Genomic DNA, 20,783 nt, shown 5'->3' with positions numbered 1-20,783 from the left:
ATTATAAATTTTGCTAAATGTTAGTTAGGCAAAAGTTTGCGTAGAATAAGAACATTGTAGGTATTAAAATGTTAAGAGACTTTTACCAATGTTGTTAAAAATATTTTCTTTTTTAAACACAACTTATATACAGCAATAATACAACATTTTATTTACAAATAATTGTCCCAAAATGACAATTTTTATATGTATACCTGACGTTTGACAAATCGGATACAGAACAGAAAAATTAAAGCACCCTCTACAGACGATATCGGGGAATTAAGTACAGTCGGATCAAGTCGGATTTCAATCTTCGGACTTCGTTGTTAGGTTAAATTTTACTTAACCCTAAATCCGTGATATCCGACGAGAGAACGAAACATTTTTCGAATCACGCAGTTCTCATACTGTCATCATCTTGTTCGTGATACGTGCAACGTGTATGACTCCGCATTGATACATATATGTGCCTAATCGAGAAATATGGCTTCGAAAGAAAGTAACTTACCCGCTTTGTACACCGAATTATATAAATTTGGACAAAATGGGGAATATGAAAGGGCTTTAAAAACCGCAAATAGAAGTAAGCCAAGTTAAAATTTGGTTCACAAAAATAAACAGTCAGAAATTGCAATGTAAATAATCAGCACTTTGAGGTTGTAATGCTTTCATATTATTTCACATATGTTGTAATTAAATTCATACCATGTGTTAAAATTTAAATTCAGTGAAAAAAAAAAACAAGAAAATACATCATTTAGAGTTAATTCACATTCTATCTTTCAGTATTAGGTATCTCCCAAGATGAAGAAGCAGCGGTTCATTGCAAAATTATTTGCTACATCCAGCTGTCCAAATTCAACGATGCATTACAAACTATTGTCAAAACCCCAAAATTGGCAACGTATGAAGATACTATTTAATAACATTATCTAACACATTACAATACACATAACATTTCTTATATTCTCTTCTCTGATCTAGGAACTTGGAATTTGAAAAAGGATATTGCCTCTATCGTTTAAATCAAGTTCATGAAGCATTAAAAGTGATAGAAAATGTGCAGAACCCTTCTTTGAGAATTAAAGAACTAAAAGCACAAATATTGTATCGCTTAGAGAAATATGAAGAATGTTTTGCTGTATATAGAGATATTATAAAGAATTCACATGATGATTATGAAGAGGAAAGGGAAACAAATCTTGCAGCTGTTCTTGGAAACTTGGCAACTGAAAACTCTGTATGTCCCATATATATTAGGAAACTACAAGAGTGTTTAATATTAAAATGTATCGATTGTTTTAAATGCAAAACTGTTATTTCTAGGATTTAGAAATTCCTTCATTACGTGAACATACTTATGAATTAACATATAATGCAGCTTATCGTTTATTGGCACAAAAAAGCAGAGATGATAAAACTATTTTAACAGAAGCAGAAAAGAAATTAAGAACTGCTGAGAAAATGTGTAAAGAAGGTTTAGAGGAAGATGGAGCACTGGAAGAGGAAATTGAAAATGAATTAGGTGTAATTCGAGTACAACTTGGCTACTGTCTACAATTACAAGGTCGAGAAAAAGAAGCGCAAACATTATACACCGCTGCTTTAAAAGCTAAACCAGATGATATTGCATTAGTTGCTGTAGCTAGCAATAATTTAGTATGTCTGAATAAAGATCAAAATGTTTTTGATAGTAAGAAACGAATGAAAAGTGCCACTCACGAAAGTTTGGAGCACAAATTAACTTCCAGGCAAAGAAGAAATATCGCATACAATCAGTGTTTATTGGCATTTTACACTGATCAAGTAAGTCTGCTTATTCGATATTATATTATTAGTTTTATTATTATTTACAAAGGTAATACGCTCATACATTACATATTTTCAGGGGGAACAATGTCATCAACTGTGCAATAATCTTGCGAAAGATTATGCTGCGCTTGCAGCAGATGCAATGTTTATAAAAGCTGTACAACTTAGTAAGGAAGGTAAACCGAAAGAAGCAGCGAAACTATTGACCGAACATGCTGTCGGTGAAAAGGAATTGTCTATGAAATTGGCTAGTGTACAAGTACTTCTAAGTCAGGATGAAAGAAAAGATGCAATCGCTATTTTGGAGAATTTAAACGAAAAAGACAAATCGCTACCTGGAATAGTCAGTGCACTCGTTACACTTCACATGGCTGATAACGATCGAGAAAAAGCGTCGACTGTTTTAAAAAATGCAGTTGCTTACTATAAAAAGAACAAAGTATACACTCAATATACATCGTTATATTTGTTTCATGGCATTTTTCGTTAAATTACACAAAATCTTTTTTTTTCAGTACATCACTGAAAATTTGGGAGAATTATGGCGACAAGCTGCCAATTTTTATTTACGTGGTGGGGAACTCAAGATTGCTGCCGACATTTTGCAAGAGTTAGTAGACGCTTCACCATCCGACACCAAGACATTAGCTCAATTAGTGGTCGCTTACGTACAGTTCAGTCCCGCTAAAGCACAATCACTATCAAAAAGATTACCACCGCTCCATGATCTCGCTGAAACTACTGACATTGACGCATTGGAAAGTAGCAATTGGATTATCGGGACTAAAATAGTAAAGAAGAAAATCGAGCCTTCTCCTGGGTAAATACAATTATTTTAATCTTATTTCGTTACAAATAATAATATAATTATATATACATAAATTTAAAATTCTATAAATATTCTATATGTTCTGATGTATGTTTTACTAGTAAACCAATGTCCGATGTAATACAAAAGAAGCATAAAAAACGTAAACGAAAGGGTAAACTGCCGAAGAACTATGATCCAAACGCCACACCGGATCCAGAACGATGGTTGCCGAGACACGAGCGTAGTGGATTCCGTAAAAAACGAGATAGAAGAAATAGAGATACTACTATGAAAGGAACACAGGGAGCTGCTACGGGAGCTAGCGATCTCTAGTACGTATAGTCCAATATGTACTTTTATTATAATGTATGATAAATTTTTATAAAACTAATGTATTTTTTGCATTTCAGTGACATCACTAAAATGCCTGCAAACGCCAAGCCATCGCCAAATCCTCGTCATAGTCCAGCAGTGGAAACTTCTGGACCACGTCAGCAGCAACGTAAAGTTCAACAGAAGAAAAAGAAAAAAGGTGGCAAATGGTAACGATTCTCGTATCATTCCATCAAATTCATGTTCTTTTGATATATAAATTAGATTGCATAATATTACGTAACCCATTGGAAATAAATTGTTATTGAAGAATACAAGCAAGGAAAAACAATCAAATGTATTTGCTACCATGTAGCTATTTTATGAAACGCAAGATGTAATACTGCCATTAAAAAATGAATGAAAAAAAATAATATTGTACACACATACACACACACACACGCACGCGCGCGCGCGCGCGCACACACACACACACACACACACACAACGTGTGTATTATTAAAATATGTTTACAATTTTCTTATATAGATTTCTCATCCACAAACCTTCAATGAATCTTAATACATTTGAATGCACTTGTTTATAAATGGTATTCTTACATATATTTCATTATCAACGCCATTTTTTTATTTTGCAAATGTTGTTTGTAAAAGTCAAAAAGAAAAAGTATTTATGTTGACTATATACAAATACAATAGACAAAATTAAATTTAGCTCTGGAAAATATTTTTATTTCTTCTCTCTGAGATTGCTTTGTCAACATGTGACATATCAATAAATGTATGCAACATATGTGTATATTGATTAAAGATAGCCGATATATATTTTTATTTCATATTGGTAACAATTGTATATAAAAATACAATCTGTTTTCCACACATGACAACTCTGTAATATGAATAGATAATGCGATTGTGCGTTGATTTGTAATATTTGTATATGTAACAGATACATAAATGGCAATATATATTTAAGTCAGAGTTATAAAATGTTTTATATTATTGCAATAATTTTATAATGCCACAATGTTTCCAATAAATATATTGTGTTATGAAATTATAAAACTTTGTAAAAGTATATTTTGATATATTATTATGATAAATATGTGTGAAAAAATTCAGTCATTAGTGGCAACTCAATTTATTGTTTGCTCTTTTGCTTCCATATAACTGTTATTGATTGTGACAATCACACAGAGGCTTAAAAGTTTTTTTAATTTATTGTCTTGTGATCAAACTGTACTATGTATTTATCGTTCTATTATTTATATAAACTCATAACACAGTGGTGTTATCAAAATGATAATGTCAAATATTTAACTTTCAATTTTTTAAATATTATAAGCGTGAGCCACTATACTTATAATTTCGACGTCAGATTTTCACTCTAAGCAATCAACGCTATTATAATATCCATCAAAAAAAAGATTGCACATTCATATATATAAAAAAATGTAAATGACATGGACGTACCGCTGATCCTTTTTACTGTTAATTTTTCTTTACGTAAATTTATCTGTAAACCAATGATAGTCCCAATATTTTTCAAAGGATAATTAACTTGAATAATTGAATATTTACCAAATATAATTATAACGATAAATTATCGCGAATTTGTTATAAAACCAGCAAAAATATGTATACATATATGTATTTTGTATACGTATTTAACTTTTTCTATTTATGTTTATAAAGGATATAGATGAGATATATAAGTAAGGCACAAATATACGCAAGTGCGCTATAGGACTGCGATTTCTTATAGTGAAATCTTATAGCGTTTTCGATTAAATAAATTTGGATTGATCTGAGAACGATTAATCGCAATTTACCATGAACTTACGTTCAAATATTTTTCTTTTATTTATTGGGATATTAGTTTATTAAAAACTTATTTAAAGAGACAAGTCTTATATTTATTGCACAATGTCCTTTTCATGTTGTAAAACTTCGATCGAACATAATCTGGTTTTTAATCAAGTCTCTAATAACCCACGACAGAAATCCAATGGTCTGTCATTAATCGCTCCTGAATCGATCCATTCAGTCGAAAACGCCATTAAATATTGATCGCATATTTTAACGTGTCAATAACATTGTAAAATTTCCAGCAAGAAGATACAGACAGCAAGTTTTATTATATCATTAATAATTTACTGTTTAATTAAACTTTAATTGATTTAAGTTGTTAAGAGAAAAAGAAAAATTGAAAAAAAACATTTTAGCGTTCAATGCCACATCAAATTTTGGCATCAAAATTTTTTTTTAATTTTTGGAGAAGTTTTTACTATCAGTTAATCATAATTCATAAAAATAATCATATAATCGTAATTCCAACATAAATTTTCGACTCTACGTTGCAACTATACCAATTTGTATTATCATAGGAAAACAAATTGTTATATCGATACTGTATCACACTCTGTAGACTGCTTTCTTGCTGGAAAATATCCATTATGCATGATGACTAAAACCCGCGGCACACGGTACTATTTTCTCTGCTGGATTGCTAACGTGTGCCTGTGCTGGCAATCTTGCTGTCTGCTAGACTGGAAATTGTGTGTCTACTGGTCACGCTACTGACTGATATGCTGGATTTCCATGATAGAACAGGTGCTATTTTTCTTGCGTGATCCTGTGCTGGCTCATTGCAAGAGCCAATCACGACACAACCTCATTTAGTTAGGTTAAGTTAAGTTACGTGGAAGTATTCTCTTGGTTGATGTTAGTATTGTTATACATTAACAAATATGTCCATAGCAAATTGCAAAGCAAAAATTAAAAATAATGCAATTACATTTTTTTATGTTGCACTGCAATGGCAATGGCCTACTCCATGTTTACTTCAGTTTGCTTAGCCAGTATGGAAACCCGCATCGTCTGAAGCCAAGCCAACAATATTGCCAGTAGCACTGCCAGCACTGCTGCCCACACGATAGCAAGTACACACATCTAGTTAGCAATCCAGCAGAGAAAATAGTACCGTGTACCGCGGGCTTTAGTCACGATAATGTATATGATGAAGTACAAACAATCTCTCTATAAGTAGTCCTATATTAACAATATGTAATATTACTTTGCAGGTATTATGCCTTCCCAGACATCCTCTCGTTGTTTATTGGCTAATCGTTTTTTTTCTGCAACACAGAAATCTGTTTTAAACTCTTTTCAATGTCACATTTCTTATTATATTATATGCAAATCCAAAATTTTTACCTTTGGCTTCACGCAATACATTCTTTTCGTGCTCACGTTCTTCTCTAGCTGTAGCGAGTTTTACGCCCAATGCACCAGTAACTAATCTTCTAGCTAAGGCGGCGCATGTTTCAGGACGATTTCTATAAGGTTGCAGAAATTCTGCACTTTTTCTTGCCTTTGCTTTACTTAAAGCGGTAGCTTCGCTAAGTGGTCTCGTTTTCACGAATGGATGATTTGATGCTAACACTTCAGCAGCTTAAAAAAGAAGTAATAAATTAACTACGATGCAATTGATTATAATTAAAAATTTATAAATTAACATAATGTGTCAATATTAGTTTGAATTATTGAACACACATACCAACAAGAGGACTGCTAAAAACTCCCAAACAATGAGTATCGTCTACCCACTTCAGTTCAAAACCACCATTCTTGAAAGAACTAAAAACAGCTGCTAAATCGCTAGTTTTGAACTCTGAAGGAAAATTGTAAATTTCTATAACGTGTGCAAATTCATCGCTAGACACTTCGACTTGTTTGCTGTATGTCTTGTAATGATTATTTGGTTGTTCTATCGCCACTTCACCTACTGCTGATGTAAGCTAAACAGAAAAAAGAGGTAATCGATTAATTGCATACAGTAAGATAAGCAAAGGCCGAGTTATTAATGGCTTAAGTGTAAAAAAAATAAAAATGTTTCTTTTTAAAACAAACTAAAAACAACTTCCATAGAAAAATAATTAAATTTACATCCGTCATTAACACTAGCGACCAGTTTCCAAATAACGTATGTTAACATTTAAGAAATTAACATTAACATATACCTACTTCTTCTATCAATGTCGGATCTAGACAATCTCCATTATCATCAAATAAATTATCCCAATCGCATTCGTCTCTGTTTATCTTCAAAGGTGGAGAGGGCGGTGGGACCGGTTTACTCTTTTGCCTTTCTATTTTCTTGACTTTTTTTTCAGGTGGCATTACAGTCGAAGATACTTGTTCAGAATGTTTCAAACCTTTTTTACTATCGGCGGAAATTACCAAAACATCCGATACTATATTTTGTTCAATTAATTGTTCGTTTTTATGTGCTATTACATCATTGCAATTTAAATGTTCTGCTGAGGACTCGTTTTCTGCAACAGTTTCTTGCATTATTTCTAATTGTTTATTATTTATTGCAACTTTGTCAGATGATTTTAGTAGATTTGAATTAACGCTATTTTCATTAAAATTATCAGTCGCAACTGATTTTTTCTCTTCTAATAAAGTTGGCACATCTTTCTCCAATTCTTCCAATAATTTATGAGCACGATAACGCTCGGTGTTATCGTGCGTATCTGAAATTTCTCCAGAATCTAAAAGAACTACATTCTTTAAAATCTCTTGCGGAACATAATTGTTTTCGATCTCTTTGTTACGATTCTTAGAGATTTTATTTGAACTTGAACTGCCTATACCTTGTTGCGTACATCTGATAAGCACATCTAGTTTAGAATTATTGTTCGTAGTTGAATCTTTGTTTGATGCTGCATGTCTTGTAGGACAGACTCTTGGATTTTGCTGCTTCTTTTCTTCAACTTCTAAACTTCTTCGATGTCTGGGTACATAAACCGCTCGATCGGGTCGTTTTTGTCGTGCATTCCTGAAAACATATATTGATAAAATATTTTGAATAATTAGCATAAATTGTATATTCTAAAACGAGTAATAAAGAACTTCTGATTCAAAATCCCGCGTTATTAAGTAACGATTGCGCATAAACAAATCAGTAAGACTTACTTGATCGAAGAAGAATCTCCAATCGATTGTACTTGTGTGCTACTTGTTTCTGAAGAATTGCTAGCTCTCCTAGCCGCCGGTGGCCTATAAATTTCGACCGATGGTACTGATTTGGCTAAAAAAAAATAAAAATCTAAAATGTCACATTTTAAAATTTTTTCAAAGTCTATCACTTGGCGCGTGTTTTTATTATCAATTAATTTACATTTATATTACATTATATTATTTATTATTAATTAATTTACATTATAATTACCTTGTCGTTGTAATTGTTTGCATTCTGGAGACGTTGAAAGCGATCGTCGATCCTCGACACCCATCCCGCAAGTAGTGTCCGTTTGTTTCGTTGTAGAATTCGTTTTCCACTCAAGAGCATTCGGTTTTGATTTCCAATCGCTTTAAAACGTAAATGTAAATGAGATGTTATTTTTTGGAATATATAATTTTATTCAAGACGGTTGTTTATATCATAATTATAATTAATTGTTTTCTAACAAGAAACATGAATCAACTTTTCTAGAGCAATTTTTACATAATTTAAATGTCAATGGCTAAACATTGAACTGTCATTTGAAATCATTGATGGAAAGAAAGACAAATTGTTTATGTATTTATGACACATTTACATACTCAACATATGAGCACAAATAAATTAGCACAAACATGTGGCGCTAAGTATTTATATTGCAGATTTTAAGTTTATATACTCTAACAAATTGTGCAGACTTGATTAAATAAATTGTCACTTGAAATGTTGTTGAACTTTAAACGCGTTTTTCTTACGTCATTAGTTTTTTCATAAATTAAGTCTCTTTAGAGATTACATATAATATTTGGTACTTTGTAATTTGTACCTTCTCATATCACTCTTGTAGCATACTACGGTACGTCTGGCCAAACCTTGACCAATTGAGAACGTTTGCAGCAAAGGGAAACGATCCTGCACCAGCTGATGTATTATATATCGGCGATAGTTATTGACAGGTGGAAAAACAAGTGCTCTGCAAAAGTAAAAAGAAAAAAATGCATTTATTCACTGAAAGTGAAATTGAACAAACTGTGTCGCTGTGTGAAATATTGGGAGCTATTTCATTTGCTTTGGTGAACATAACACCTTACGGCGCTGAGTTCGAAACGTAGATGGAAGGGGAAGGTGGGGAGACAAACGCCAGTTAACTTTTATGTAATCCATTCACTTTCTCCTTCGTTCGTTTCCAAGAATTTACGTAGCAGACATTAGTGTTTGTAATTTATCGTTGGACTAGAAATTTTCTTTCAAACATTTTTTTTCGGCCTGATAATCATTGAATAAAACGTACATGCCGTTGACATACAACCATGTGTTATAGCCGTCGAATATTTTTTTTTATACTGTCTTAAAGTAACAAAATGGTAACAAATTACGACATACTTAATTTTTCAATTTGGGCACTATTTTTCAACATTGACGTAGGCCAACTTGATACTAAACTGATCCCTTCCTTTCGCTTATTGCCTGCTAAACGATTTATTCGAATAGAGCAAAAAATTCACAAATATATAGCATTGCTATGTTTAATTCAATGGATCATAAATTTTACAATCTTAAATCAACTTACAGTTAATCTAAATTGTTCGGAGACCATGTGTGTCCACTTAATTTGGCAAAGCACGTACGTACACAGCGATACATCAAATAAGCGAACCTATATTTTACATGTCTTAACTACTAATAAATATATGAGGAAGCTAACCTGCAAAGATGCATCATTGTCTAGCATAGATGCCGACGCCGACACCGACGTCGACATTTTAGTAGTGCTTTAACAAGATCGTTCATCGTACCTCTTGCGTGTCTTATTCCTCGTAAAGATGGTTATGTCATATTCGACATCTTCAGAAAACAAGCTATCTTGCAAACTCATTTATCAAAGTGGTTTCTTGCATCCACAAAGATACATTTGCGAGTGTCAATATGCACTTGAGCGTAACTGTTAGTTTATCACACAAAAATTTGCGCCTTCGTTTCAATTAATTTTCATTTTTAAAAGCTGTATCCCATGCAATCCCATAAAAAAACTTGTATATACATTATATATGTATGTATCAGATACGTGTACGCACCTGCTACACACTTTCGTAATGTTCAATTCACACTGCGTTTGCTGTACATCAGATGTCCAATAAAAGAATTTGTTTTCTAGGGTCTGAAATGACGTTAAATAAAGTTTCTAAAAAAATTACATTTCCTATTGGATGTCATATATTAAACGACGGATGTTGATCAATCAGATTGCTTTAGGGTAAATTTGATCATTTTTATAATTTTCGCTACATTGCGTGATCGATATCTAGGCATGTGAATATCTTATATTTCTATATATAGTTTAGACTTTAAAAAATATATTAATTTTATGTATTTAAAAAAAATATATATCGCGTTTACAGTATAGTCATGTTGTATTTCTGACAAAACTACTTTTATGGTTATTATTTGCATGGATAACCATCGAAGTGCGCATACATATATCTTCGAAATATATAGATAATAATAAATAAAAATATTTATACTAGTTTTTACTAGCTAACTGCTGAACGTCACATGCAAAGTATTTTATCGGAAACAAATCTAATTTACTGTCCACATGTTTTGAAAACCACTACATATTCTACATGATTGAAAGTGGAAAGTATATATATATAATCTTCACAAAATAGCCACTTATGCCTCTTACGTCAATCGTGATGCGGTGCAAAAATGATATATATATATGTGTGTTATATATAGTAAATTGCAATCGGCGTATCAGTGATACGCGGTTGCAGGCTGTAGGATAACCTTTGTGCGCGCGCGTAACTCCGTTTTTCGGTACCTCTTCGCATATTTCTATTTGCATTTTGATCGCGGAATCACAAGAGATTTTCTCAATTCCATTGTTATTAATCATATTACACTGTTACTCCGCATTCACGACATGAGTACCAGATTTACAGGAATAAAATTGGGGCCTCCCATCGAGGTGTTCGCACTACAAAAATCGTTCATCGATGATACGGATGAAAACAAAGTTAATCTTGCTATAGGAGGTGTGTAACTAATTTCTTTTTATGATTACTACGTTCAAAATAATCTCATATTAATTTCAACTAATAATCTCATATAAATGAAAAATAATGTTAGAATTAGATTTTGTTTCTCTTTCTTTTTAGAGCATGTATACAATTGATTTAATGTATGTTTGTTTATAATAATGTTTGCATTAAAAAATTTAACATATTTTATAATGATAAGCATAAACTGATGCAAAATGGGTGGGATATATCTTTATCTCATACTTTGTGCCCTTGGTTCACCTTTCAGAGTGATTACATAATGTGTTATTCCATTCACACAGACACACACACACACACACACACACATACATGTTCACAAAAATCTTATTTCGCTTTTGAAAGTTCACATAAAATAAATAGAATAAATATATTATAGAATTCCTGATTTTAAATTTAAATTATATTGTATAGTTGATAAAAAGTAAATATAACCAATTAATTTTTTTAAAAGATGAATAGACAATTATTATATATACGCATACTTAAAATATAAATTTTTTCAGCTCTAATAAAAGTTTGATTCATGTTCTTTTTTTACAATGATATGTTGTATAGATTTATGTAGGCAATTCATTACTATGATATTGTATGATTGCATTGTAATTACTTATTAATAATTATTTACTTCTTTTTTTAGCATATCGCACTAATGAAGGCAAGCCATGGGTCCTACCAGTTGTAAAAAAGGTAGAAAAGTTACTTGCTGCCGATGATCTGCAAAATCATGAATATTTACCGGTTCTTGGCTTGGAGGCATTTAGCGAAGCTGCTACAAGTATGTTACTAGGTGCAAACTCTCCTGTTATCGCCCAAGGACGTGCTTTTGGCATTCAGTCCCTTTCTGGTACTGGGGCATTACGTGTTGCTGCCGAATTTTTAAGTCGTATTCTACATTATGATACCTTTTATTATAGCAAACCTTCCTGGGGTAAGTAAATTTAAGGGATAATATGTTATTTTTGTTTCTTCTTTTAATGAGAATTTCTATGTATATCAAGATTATGTGTTGATAGAAAATCATAGACTTGTATTCACTAATGGAGGATTTAAAAATGCATGTGAATATACATATTGGAACGAAAAAACCCGTAATATCGATTTAGAAGGAATGCTCAATGATTTGAAAGATGCTCCGGAAAATGCTGTAATTGTTCTGCATGCGTGTGCACATAATCCCACTGGATGTGATCCAACTCTAGAACAATGGGGTAAAATAGCTGATCTAATACAAGAAAAACGACTCTTCCCTTTATTTGACAGTGCATATCAGGTCAATATCTAATCATTCTCATATAGATAATACGATTATCTCAATTATCTTTGTAATATGTTGAAGTGTTGTTGTTCATTTTTCAATAGGGCTTCGCAAGTGGAGATTTAGATAAGGATGCATGTGCTGTACGAATGTTTGCTGAACGTGGAATCGAATTCATATGTACACAAAGCTTTGCCAAAAATTTTGGATTATACAACGAAAGAGTCGGTAACATAGTTTTTGTGTTGGCTGATACAAAGGAGCTGATTCAAACTAAATCACAAATAACGTTAATTATTCGAGGAATGTACAGTAATCCTCCTAATCACGGTGCTCGAATTGTTTCTACAGTGATGAGAAATCCAGAACTCTTTGAAGAATGGTATTGTTTCATGAAATATCCCCCCCCCCCCAAAATAAAAAAAATGTAATTATTCTAATTATTACAATGATATTTTAGGAGGGACCACATTAGGACAATGTCCAGCAGAATTAAACAAATGAGAGTCGGTTTACATCAGAGACTGCTCAAATTAGGCACCCCAGGTATTTGGGATCATATTATCCAACAGATTGGAATGTTCTCATACACAGGGCTCACTGGTTAGTTGTAAGAATTATATATTTTTAGTTTTATAATGCTGTTTAATAAGAATAATTATGAAAAAAGAGATCTTCCTGTTAAATCTGTTTTCAGAAAGGCAAGTACAACATTTAAAAGAGCATTATCATATCTATATGCTACGCAGTGGGCGTATAAATATGTGTGGTCTCAATGAATCCAATTTGGATTATGTGGCAAATGCGATCGATGAAACGATAAAGTTGTTCCCACAAACACAAAGCGATTGTACGTGTTAAAACAAGTCCTCAATACTATCAGTACAAATTAAGAGTCAAACCTCAACATTGAAAATATGGCAATATTTTATATATATATATGACAAAATTTAGTCCAATTAATACTCAGAAAAGTGATTATTTTTGAGTAATATTGGTATTTATTATATGAAGTTACATACATTGTGTCTTCAAAATTATTCTATTTTGAGATCAAACCATTTGATATATGGATATCTTTCTTACGGTGAATTGTTTCTTCTGTTTCTTTAATACAAAATTTTAAAATATAAAAGTGCAAATTATTGCAACGTATTACATGATGCCAAATTTTTTTATATACATATGTTGGTTATGTCATTTTATTATGAGAATTATTTCATATTATGTATAATATATAATCCATTATTACTATTTCCTGCAGCTATATTAAATTATAATATTAAAAGTGAGAAATTATGAATTTTTTGTAACATACATCGAAATAAACTAGTTTTGTTTTTGCTTATTATCATTTATGTTCGATAATATAGATTTGATAAAATATATAGAAAACTCCTATTTTTATTATTCTGTAATAATAAATGCATATATAATTCAGTATGTTTTAAATTTCCAGCGGAAATGGATTTTATGATAATTAACCAAAATTTATTAATTTACAAGCTATTTATCTATAAACTAACGAAAAAAATGAAGTTTTTAATATATTTTACAAATTTATATATTGTAAATGCCATAAAAAATTTAATACAATTTCTTGCTTCTAATATCATAACTTGGTAAGATTGCAGTGATAAATCAGGATTTTTTAGATTAAAAATGAATTATATGATAACTTAGAAGCTATCATGCAGCAATTTTGCTGAATGTTTTAAAGTAACAATTGTAAATGTGAATGTAACTTGTTCAATATTAGAAGCTTTATATTTTTAATTATATAATTTTATAGTGATTTTATTGAAATTAGTAAATGAGATAAAGAATATATTATATTTATAGATAGATAGTCTGCAAGAAAAAATTATTTTTTTTATATTTTAGTGATAATAATTTTGATCCATTTTAGCAGTTAATCTCTTGATAAAAGAATTTATTTATGTATTAAATTTAAAGATGCTTTCTGCATAATAGTAATACATATCTACATATCTAATATTGTTACGAGAAGAATAGAATCACAATTGATGTAATAATATTATTACAATTAATCAATGTCGAAACTTTATTAGCATGTATATGGAAAAGATTACTCTTCGTTTTATGCTATTGTCGATTTTTGAAGAAGATACAAAAAAAAAAACGGAAAGTTAATGTTTGTAGTACGTCAAAAAAAAGTTATTGATACTAGAATATAGTAAAATAACAATACTCTAGTTAGCGATATTCACTACTCCTTAATTACAGTGGGCTTCCTTATCTGTGAATGAATAAGTGAACGAATGAGAAAAATAGGGAAAGAGAAGAAGGAAGATGGAGAATAAGTGAATAAATGAAAGAAAGAGTATACATGTATACACGTACGCGCACGTGTGTGTGCGTATATGTATATAAAAACTAAATTATACATATCCTGTTAAATTGTTATCATTACAAATATATTGATAATTGGATGAAATAAATTGATAAATTAGATATTTGTTAAAAATAACTCTTATATGTGAAAAATAATATACATGCGCGCACACACATAAACACACAATTAGTAATGGGAATATATTTTTGTGATAACTAATTTTTAAAAATCAGGTTCAACATTTTACATTAATTCCCACTGATAGTCACAAAAGAGAAATGTGTGATATTATTGAAAAGAAACATCTTATACTGCCAATATATCAATTTGCAGTAAAATTTGTATAAATTTATATAGACAGTTATTAATATTTTGTAGAAGAATCTAAAATTCTGTGTAAAATTAAGTTTGTCATATATGTATGTGTTCTATAATTGTTGCCAATAGGATATTTGTGACATAAATATTCAAATATTTATTTTTCACATAAAAACTTTGCTATATAATGATTTTATATAAGGTTTTTGTATTATATGTAACAATTGCAGGTTACCATCAGATTTTCAGAAAAACTAAGTTGTGGGATGCATTCAAATCACAAAAGCATTCAAAATATAAAAAGAATCAAATTTTCTTATTATTCAAATTTAACAGTTGTTACTGATGAGAAATGCATTAGAACAATAATGATTTAATGTTACATATGAATCACTATAGACAAAAGTATAAGATGTTTTAAGAAGTAATCTTTTAGCAAGAAAAAAGTTGATAAACAACAGTTAATATAAAATTAACCAACTTTGCAATAGCTTTGAGTTAATTTTAATTCATAACCATGTTTTAAACTTGTGAAAATTTCAATTAAAATCATTAAACATTATACTTGTAAGTAAAATATAAATGAGAGAACTTGTGCACGTGTTTCTTGTAGGATTTATTGTGTCGTTCTGCATTTTTTAGATTTATGTAAACATGTATGTACATAGATATTGTTGACAATAGATATTTTTAAATAAATCAATTATAAAAGCAATACTACAATACAATATAATATTGCCCATTAAGAATTTCTTATTTCAGTCAGTCCATTTAGATGTTTTTCTTACTAATTCCATCGTTTCATCTGATTTGACCATAATATGATAATTGTTTCTTTTCTGACCAGAATTCATATAAAACAAGTAGCCTGTGCAACCCAACATTGCTATAATACCAAGTATCATAACAGTTTTATTCTGCAAGTAATAAAATTTCATTAAATGACAATATCTAATTCATCTTTATAAAATATTAAATATATAACCTTACTTGTTTGACATATAATTCGAAATTGACAGCGCGGAATAGCGTAGTGCTCCGTAATGATCGTAAGCCATCACCTGGCACTGTTTCACGGGTATTTTTATTCATCACTCTATTTTTTAATATTTTCCATTCACACACTATAAACACATTTTTATGTGTTTCATTAAATAAAATAAACTATATAACCTAAAAAAAAATTTAGAAGTCAACTGCAAACTTTTATTTATGTAATACCAGTAATACTACTGAATACTACCAAATACTATTATCTGGTGTTAGACTGCATTCAGAAACCACACACTGTGTGAAACTCTCTGGCCGGTATTCATAGTCCGTTCTTATATTCAAGATCGTCTTAAGCACGAACTTATATTCGCTCTCTTCGTCAGACACAATCTATGTGTGACGAAGAGAGCGAATATAAGTCCGTGCTTAAGACGATTTTGAATATAAGAACGGACTATGAATACCGCCCTCTGTCTACAGTATAAGTTGCATATATTATAGAAAATAGATAGAGAGTTTTACACAGTGTGGTTTTTGAACGCAGCCTTGAATAAGTTGTGCCGCCATATTTCGAAAAGGCGATTCTCGAGACACATCGAGATGAATATACACGGATAACATGTATAATTATAATTACATAATATTTTCACAAATGCATTAATAAATAACTAACACAAAATATTAATTAACATTATGTCTCAAAGACAATAATCAATAAATTATGATTATAATTAAAATTGCTACAAATGACATGAACATTAAAGTTCGAGTTTTAGTCTAAACAAAAATTTTGATTATTGAATAATTCCAGATTGCTATTTAATATTTATTTTGTATAAAAAGTCGTTTTAGGGAAAGCTTAGGAAGAGTAAAAAGATATTGTTTAAATTTGCAGTAAAATATTTATTTTTAATCAAGCTTTATATACCGATCTCAATTTCTAAAATAATATTTTGATATTATTAAAAATAGACACTAAATCTAATGAGATTCATTTAAGTTGTAGTACTTGGTCTCATCCGCTTATGACAAAAGATGAAAATTCTTGTTCTTCAAGAAACATTTAAACAGTTTAGCTCCTTTCTGGCAACCGCTTCCATCTGAAACAATATTTATTTTATTCTATTTCTGTTTGTAACGATAAAAAGACATTTATCTCGAGGAATGTAAACTGATTTCATCTTTCTAAATTGATATTGTACTTACCAACACCTTGGCACTTATTTTGTAATTGATCGACTTGATCTTGCAATACGTCAGATGGTACTTTTGCCCGAATTACTTCCCAGTTAACATCTCCATCTGCACTTATCTGAAACATGAATAAAAATGTGATATTTCTTTCAAAATAAATATCATGTTAAAATAACTCAAGACTCGTTTTTGCACTTACGAATCCAATTTTTTGTAACAAACAATTGGCGAAGCAGGCGAGTTTTTCATCATTTTCGGCCATTTCTCCGCGTTTTGCATTTTCTACCGCGACTGAAAATTGGATAAAGTAATAATTGGTACTTTTTATATATTTTTACTCATTTTTTTTTTTTATATATTTGTATATTATTTTATTAAACATAGTATTATAATTCACATTATTAATATTTTCCATTGCTAATGATTTCGAATCAAACTTATCATGTGTAATACAAATATTATTAATCATGAACTGTTGGTTAACTACGCAAAGTTATTTTTTTATTAATTGATCTAATATTCTTTGTTATTTTAAGTTTAATTAAGTAAATAAAAAATATTTAATTTGGAAATGGAAAGCATTAATGACACTTAATTATATTTTATTCTATGCTTACCTGGGTCAACACCAGTTTCACTGATACAAGATTCTTTATATGTTTTTAATCTTGCTTTTTGCTCGTCTGTAAGTCCACCCTAAAATCAAATATATTTTCGCGCATTAACAATCACACAGAATAATATTGGATTTTGTAATAAACTCTCGTTAGATGTAATCCGGTCGAAAAACGCTCGTACAGTGCAGATTCGTATTAAATAAAACCGTATTATGACTAATTATCTGCATATTATATTATATAATTATTATAATAAGAAAAGTAAAAAATATGATTGTGTTATATAGTGAAAATGAGCAAACATGATTATTATTGATAAAATTTTTGCTAGACAGCTTATATTTTAAGAATACAATGGCTATACAATATTAATTAAAGCCATTAAAATTTCAATATATATTTATATATTTTACTTTATGCTAAAACATAAAATAAATACCGAATTTGTATTAACTAAAAAATAAGTTGTATTGTATTGTACTTTGAAAAAAATGGGCCGTATTAACGATAAATAATCTTACCAAGGCAGCGACGACGAAAACGACAAGTATAATAACGATTGCCTTCATGTTTGATTTCTGTTTCGGATGCGATGGGATTCACGTTTAAAATATTATGGATATTTAAGAAATGCTGTCCAGGTTTTTATAGGCTGAGATGTAATGACGTGTATTCTCCTTGACGTTCGACATCGTTGGTGGGGAAATATTGCAATAAAATATGCCTCGGAGGAAAAACATGTTATTCCTCCGAGGCATATTTTATTTGATTAAAAACAAAAAATACAGTTTTATCCGATATAATAAACTATCTGATATAATAATAAATTATAATAACATATATCTCATAAAATACGTGTGTGCGTTTTAAAGTTTCGAAATCTTGCTATCAATTTTCAACGGCAAATATTAATAACAGAATTTTTTTACAGCCAATATTTAATAAAAAAGTTTAATTTTTTATCATTTAATTTTATTTTATTCTTGTTTGTATATTATTAACAAATTTGTGCAAAATTTTTAAATTTCTAACATAAATTTTCTTTATAACAAAATTGAAAGAAAGAACCTTGAATTTTAAACACTATGAGATAGACTTTTCTTGATATAAAAAGAGGTGAAGAAAAAGATTACGCAAATTTTATTTAGAAAAAATGTGAATGAGCATGTTATTAGGGAAGCAAATGTAATTATCGTAAATTGTTTAGTTACATAACGATATGTCATGACACAGCAGTAATAAAAATAAAATACCAAATCTGACATCATTTAATGACTTCCATGAAGGTAATATGGAATATCATTAGAGCCTTCTCTCTCTTTTTCTCTATCTCAAACATTAATTTTATCTTATTATCTTAATGTATCGTGCTGAAACCTGTATTTTTAATTTGAATTAATTTGATTCAACTTAGTGCCTGCATCATTTATATACTTTAAAGTGTCACTAGTTAGAATGACATGTTGATTAAAATTATAAAATTTATGATAAATTATTAAATTAAAAATAAAATTACGTTATTGTTCTAAATTATATAAATTTATTAATATTGTTGACGTATATATATATATACATATATTTGGTTGATTCAAATAATTCATCAAAAATAAATATTTGAACTTACAAAATAATTATTAACTAAAGTACTAAAGTTATGTTGGGCAGGTAATTAATGCAAGTAAAAAATATATTTTGAAATTTGATTTTAGCTCTCACTATACACACATTGAGGTTGCGTTCGGAAACACACACTGTGTGCACACCAACACACAATAACCGTTCGGAAACACGTTAGTGGTACTTAATGTGCATTCGGGTGAATCGTTCGAAAACGTTGAACGAGTACCACCAGTGTGCCACGAAACCACTCGCCGAAAAAGCAAGGGGAGTCAGTGGCTGCGTTCCGTAAAGAGCATATGCGCGCATGTATCTACAGTATGTAGATGCATGTACAGCATGTATACGTTACGTATACTGTAGATACATGCGCGCATATGCTCTTTACGGAACGCAGCCAGTGTGATTCAAGAGTAACGTTTTCGAACGTAACCTTAGAATGGCAAAGATATTCACTAGGAAAAATAAAACTGCTTAGCTTTGAAAATTATATACAAATCGCGATATATGAACCTACATACATTTATAAATTTGCATTTGTCGTATAATGTAGCGACTGATATGAGTACATATTTTGTAATTATATAGTACTTAGAAGTGCGTGCGCCAAAAAATTCCTGAGATTCCTAAATTGAAATTAAAAAGATTGATCGTGGGACAAGGAGATCGAAACGCGAAGACAATTAGATTTTAGTGTCACTATAGATTGTCCGGATGACACGATCGAAATCAAAATATCCATCAACGCATAACCAACTGTTCGGAAACACTCTACACCCGAAGGCACACGATATCCTCACTACTTCTCCACTGAAAATCACCACACTACACAGAGTGTGAGGTTTCCGAACGTAGCCTAATTTACACGGAAAGTGTAAAAAAATATAAGCCAATCATAAGCTGCTAATTTAATAATTTAAAATACTTAAAATACGTATTGCCGACATAAATATACCTAAAATTAAAAACTACATGTACAAGTCAATTGATTATTTTTATCTTTTACATTGAACATTCGAACAAGTTAATAACTTTTTTTATTGCAATAATAAATATAAATTTAATTTAATTTAATTTAACATCATATAATACAATAAACACAAAAAATCGAGTTTTTAAAAAATTTATTTTGACCATACTACTAAAATTAAAAATTCATGCTTAGAATCAATTATATATAACCATATATTACCTTACTTTACGATGTTGACTAAAACCTGTTTCTTTGATATTTTTAGTCACGGAGTCATCAAAAGATTATTGGATAGAAGTATTTTTTTGATAAAATTTTCTAAATAATATGCATATATTTCTCTCAGTAATAAATATCAGCTCTCTAGATGTACAATTTATTAAAAATTATTTAAAAGGAATATTGATAACAAACATTAAACAATATAAATATCTTCTGCTAATAAAT

General features: G+C 30.0%; 4 protein-coding genes across 11 annotated transcripts; 2 read left to right on the top strand and 2 right to left on the bottom strand.

Moving 5' to 3' along the window:
* The first annotated feature begins 101 nt into the window (after positions 1–101).
* On the top strand, positions 102–3,461 carry Srp72 (signal recognition particle 72). Its single transcript, XM_012375745.2, has 8 exons — positions 102–565; positions 769–886; positions 967–1,222; positions 1,309–1,788; positions 1,871–2,233; positions 2,310–2,614; positions 2,725–2,937; positions 3,016–3,461. Exons 1-8 carry the CDS (start codon positions 466–468, stop codon positions 3,149–3,151), a joined length of 1,971 nt encoding a protein of 656 aa, XP_012231168.1. The 5' UTR covers positions 102–465; the 3' UTR covers positions 3,152–3,461.
* Positions 2,606–10,266, bottom strand: LOC105677261 (R3H and coiled-coil domain-containing protein 1). Of its 7 annotated transcripts, none has more exons than XM_012375748.2 (9): positions 9,745–10,266; positions 8,775–8,921; positions 8,177–8,316; positions 7,921–8,035; positions 7,599–7,783; positions 6,964–7,505; positions 6,497–6,737; positions 6,154–6,390; positions 2,606–6,074 (listed from the first exon to the last, which is right to left on the bottom strand). In XM_012375748.2, exons 1-9 carry the CDS (start codon positions 9,822–9,824, stop codon positions 6,010–6,012), a joined length of 1,752 nt encoding a protein of 583 aa, XP_012231171.2. In that variant the 5' UTR covers positions 9,825–10,266; the 3' UTR covers positions 2,606–6,009. The 7 variants fall into 7 exon arrangements, with proteins under 7 accessions (XP_012231171.2, XP_012231172.2, XP_012231173.2 ...); XM_012375749.2 differs by having other exon boundaries at positions 6,964–7,496; XM_012375750.2 differs by lacking the exon at positions 9,745–10,266 and adding exons at positions 9,332–9,418; positions 9,519–9,578 and having other exon boundaries at positions 6,964–7,783.
* A 449-nt stretch (positions 10,267–10,715) lies between these two features.
* On the top strand, positions 10,716–15,657 carry Got1 (Glutamate oxaloacetate transaminase 1). 2 transcript variants are annotated; one of them, XM_012375755.2, is made up of 6 exons: positions 10,716–10,986; positions 11,651–11,941; positions 12,012–12,283; positions 12,373–12,650; positions 12,729–12,871; positions 12,966–15,657. In XM_012375755.2, the coding sequence occupies exons 1-6, from the start codon at positions 10,875–10,877 to the stop codon at positions 13,127–13,129; spliced, it is 1,260 nt and encodes a 419-aa protein (XP_012231178.1). In that variant the 5' UTR covers positions 10,716–10,874; the 3' UTR covers positions 13,130–15,657. The 2 variants fall into 2 exon arrangements, with proteins under 2 accessions (XP_012231178.1, XP_012231179.1); XM_012375756.2 differs by having other exon boundaries at positions 10,718–10,986; positions 12,027–12,283.
* Positions 15,658–15,932: 275 nt separating this feature from the next.
* Positions 15,933–18,416, bottom strand: LOC105677240 (general odorant-binding protein 56d). Its single transcript, XM_012375701.2, has 5 exons — positions 18,268–18,416; positions 17,747–17,825; positions 17,329–17,420; positions 17,142–17,247; positions 15,933–17,035 (listed from the first exon to the last, which is right to left on the bottom strand). Exons 1-5 carry the CDS (start codon positions 18,313–18,315, stop codon positions 16,959–16,961), a joined length of 402 nt encoding a protein of 133 aa, XP_012231124.1. The 5' UTR covers positions 18,316–18,416; the 3' UTR covers positions 15,933–16,958.
* Positions 18,417–20,783: the final 2,367 nt, after the last annotated feature.

Source organism: Linepithema humile, chromosome 4, assembly GCF_040581485.1.
Source record: "Linepithema humile isolate Giens D197 chromosome 4, Lhum_UNIL_v1.0, whole genome shotgun sequence".
NCBI classification, from domain to species: domain Eukaryota; kingdom Metazoa; phylum Arthropoda; class Insecta; order Hymenoptera; family Formicidae; genus Linepithema; species Linepithema humile.
The sequence above is the reverse complement of the archived record's forward strand: the minus strand, read 5'-3'. Positions and strand labels throughout refer to the sequence as shown.

Bases quoted from the DNA above. Each gene is read 5' to 3' on its own strand.
- Srp72 (XM_012375745.2), top strand. From the start codon at position 466: ATGGCTTCGAAAGAAAGTAACTTACCCGCTTTGTACACCGAATTATAT. The intron at 566-768 runs GTAAGCCAAGTT...TCTATCTTTCAG, and splicing joins TTTAAAAACCGCAAATAGAA to TATTAGGTATCTCCCAAGAT. The intron at 2,234-2,309 runs GTATACACTCAA...TTTTTTTTTCAG, and splicing joins CTTACTATAAAAAGAACAAA to TACATCACTGAAAATTTGGG.
- LOC105677261 (XM_012375746.2), bottom strand. From the start codon at position 9,824: ATGAGTTTGCAAGATAGCTTGTTTTCTGAAGATGTCGAATATGACATA. The intron at 8,036-8,176 runs GTAATTATAATG...ATTTTTTTTTAG, and splicing joins CAAACAATTACAACGACAAG to CCAAATCAGTACCATCGGTC. The intron at 6,075-6,153 runs GTAAAAATTTTG...TCTGTGTTGCAG, and splicing joins TGTATTGCGTGAAGCCAAAG to AAAAAAAACGATTAGCCAAT.
- Got1 (XM_012375755.2), top strand. From the start codon at position 10,875: ATGAGTACCAGATTTACAGGAATAAAATTGGGGCCTCCCATCGAGGTG. The intron at 12,284-12,372 runs GTCAATATCTAA...ATTTTTCAATAG, and splicing joins TATTTGACAGTGCATATCAG to GGCTTCGCAAGTGGAGATTT. The intron at 12,651-12,728 runs GTATTGTTTCAT...ATGATATTTTAG, and splicing joins CCAGAACTCTTTGAAGAATG to GAGGGACCACATTAGGACAA.
- LOC105677240 (XM_012375701.2), bottom strand. From the start codon at position 18,315: ATGAAGGCAATCGTTATTATACTTGTCGTTTTCGTCGTCGCTGCCTTG. The intron at 17,421-17,746 runs GTAAGCATAGAA...TCCAATTTTCAG, and splicing joins TGAAACTGGTGTTGACCCAG to TCGCGGTAGAAAATGCAAAA. The intron at 17,036-17,141 runs GTAAGTACAATA...ATATTGTTTCAG, and splicing joins AAATAAGTGCCAAGGTGTTG to ATGGAAGCGGTTGCCAGAAA.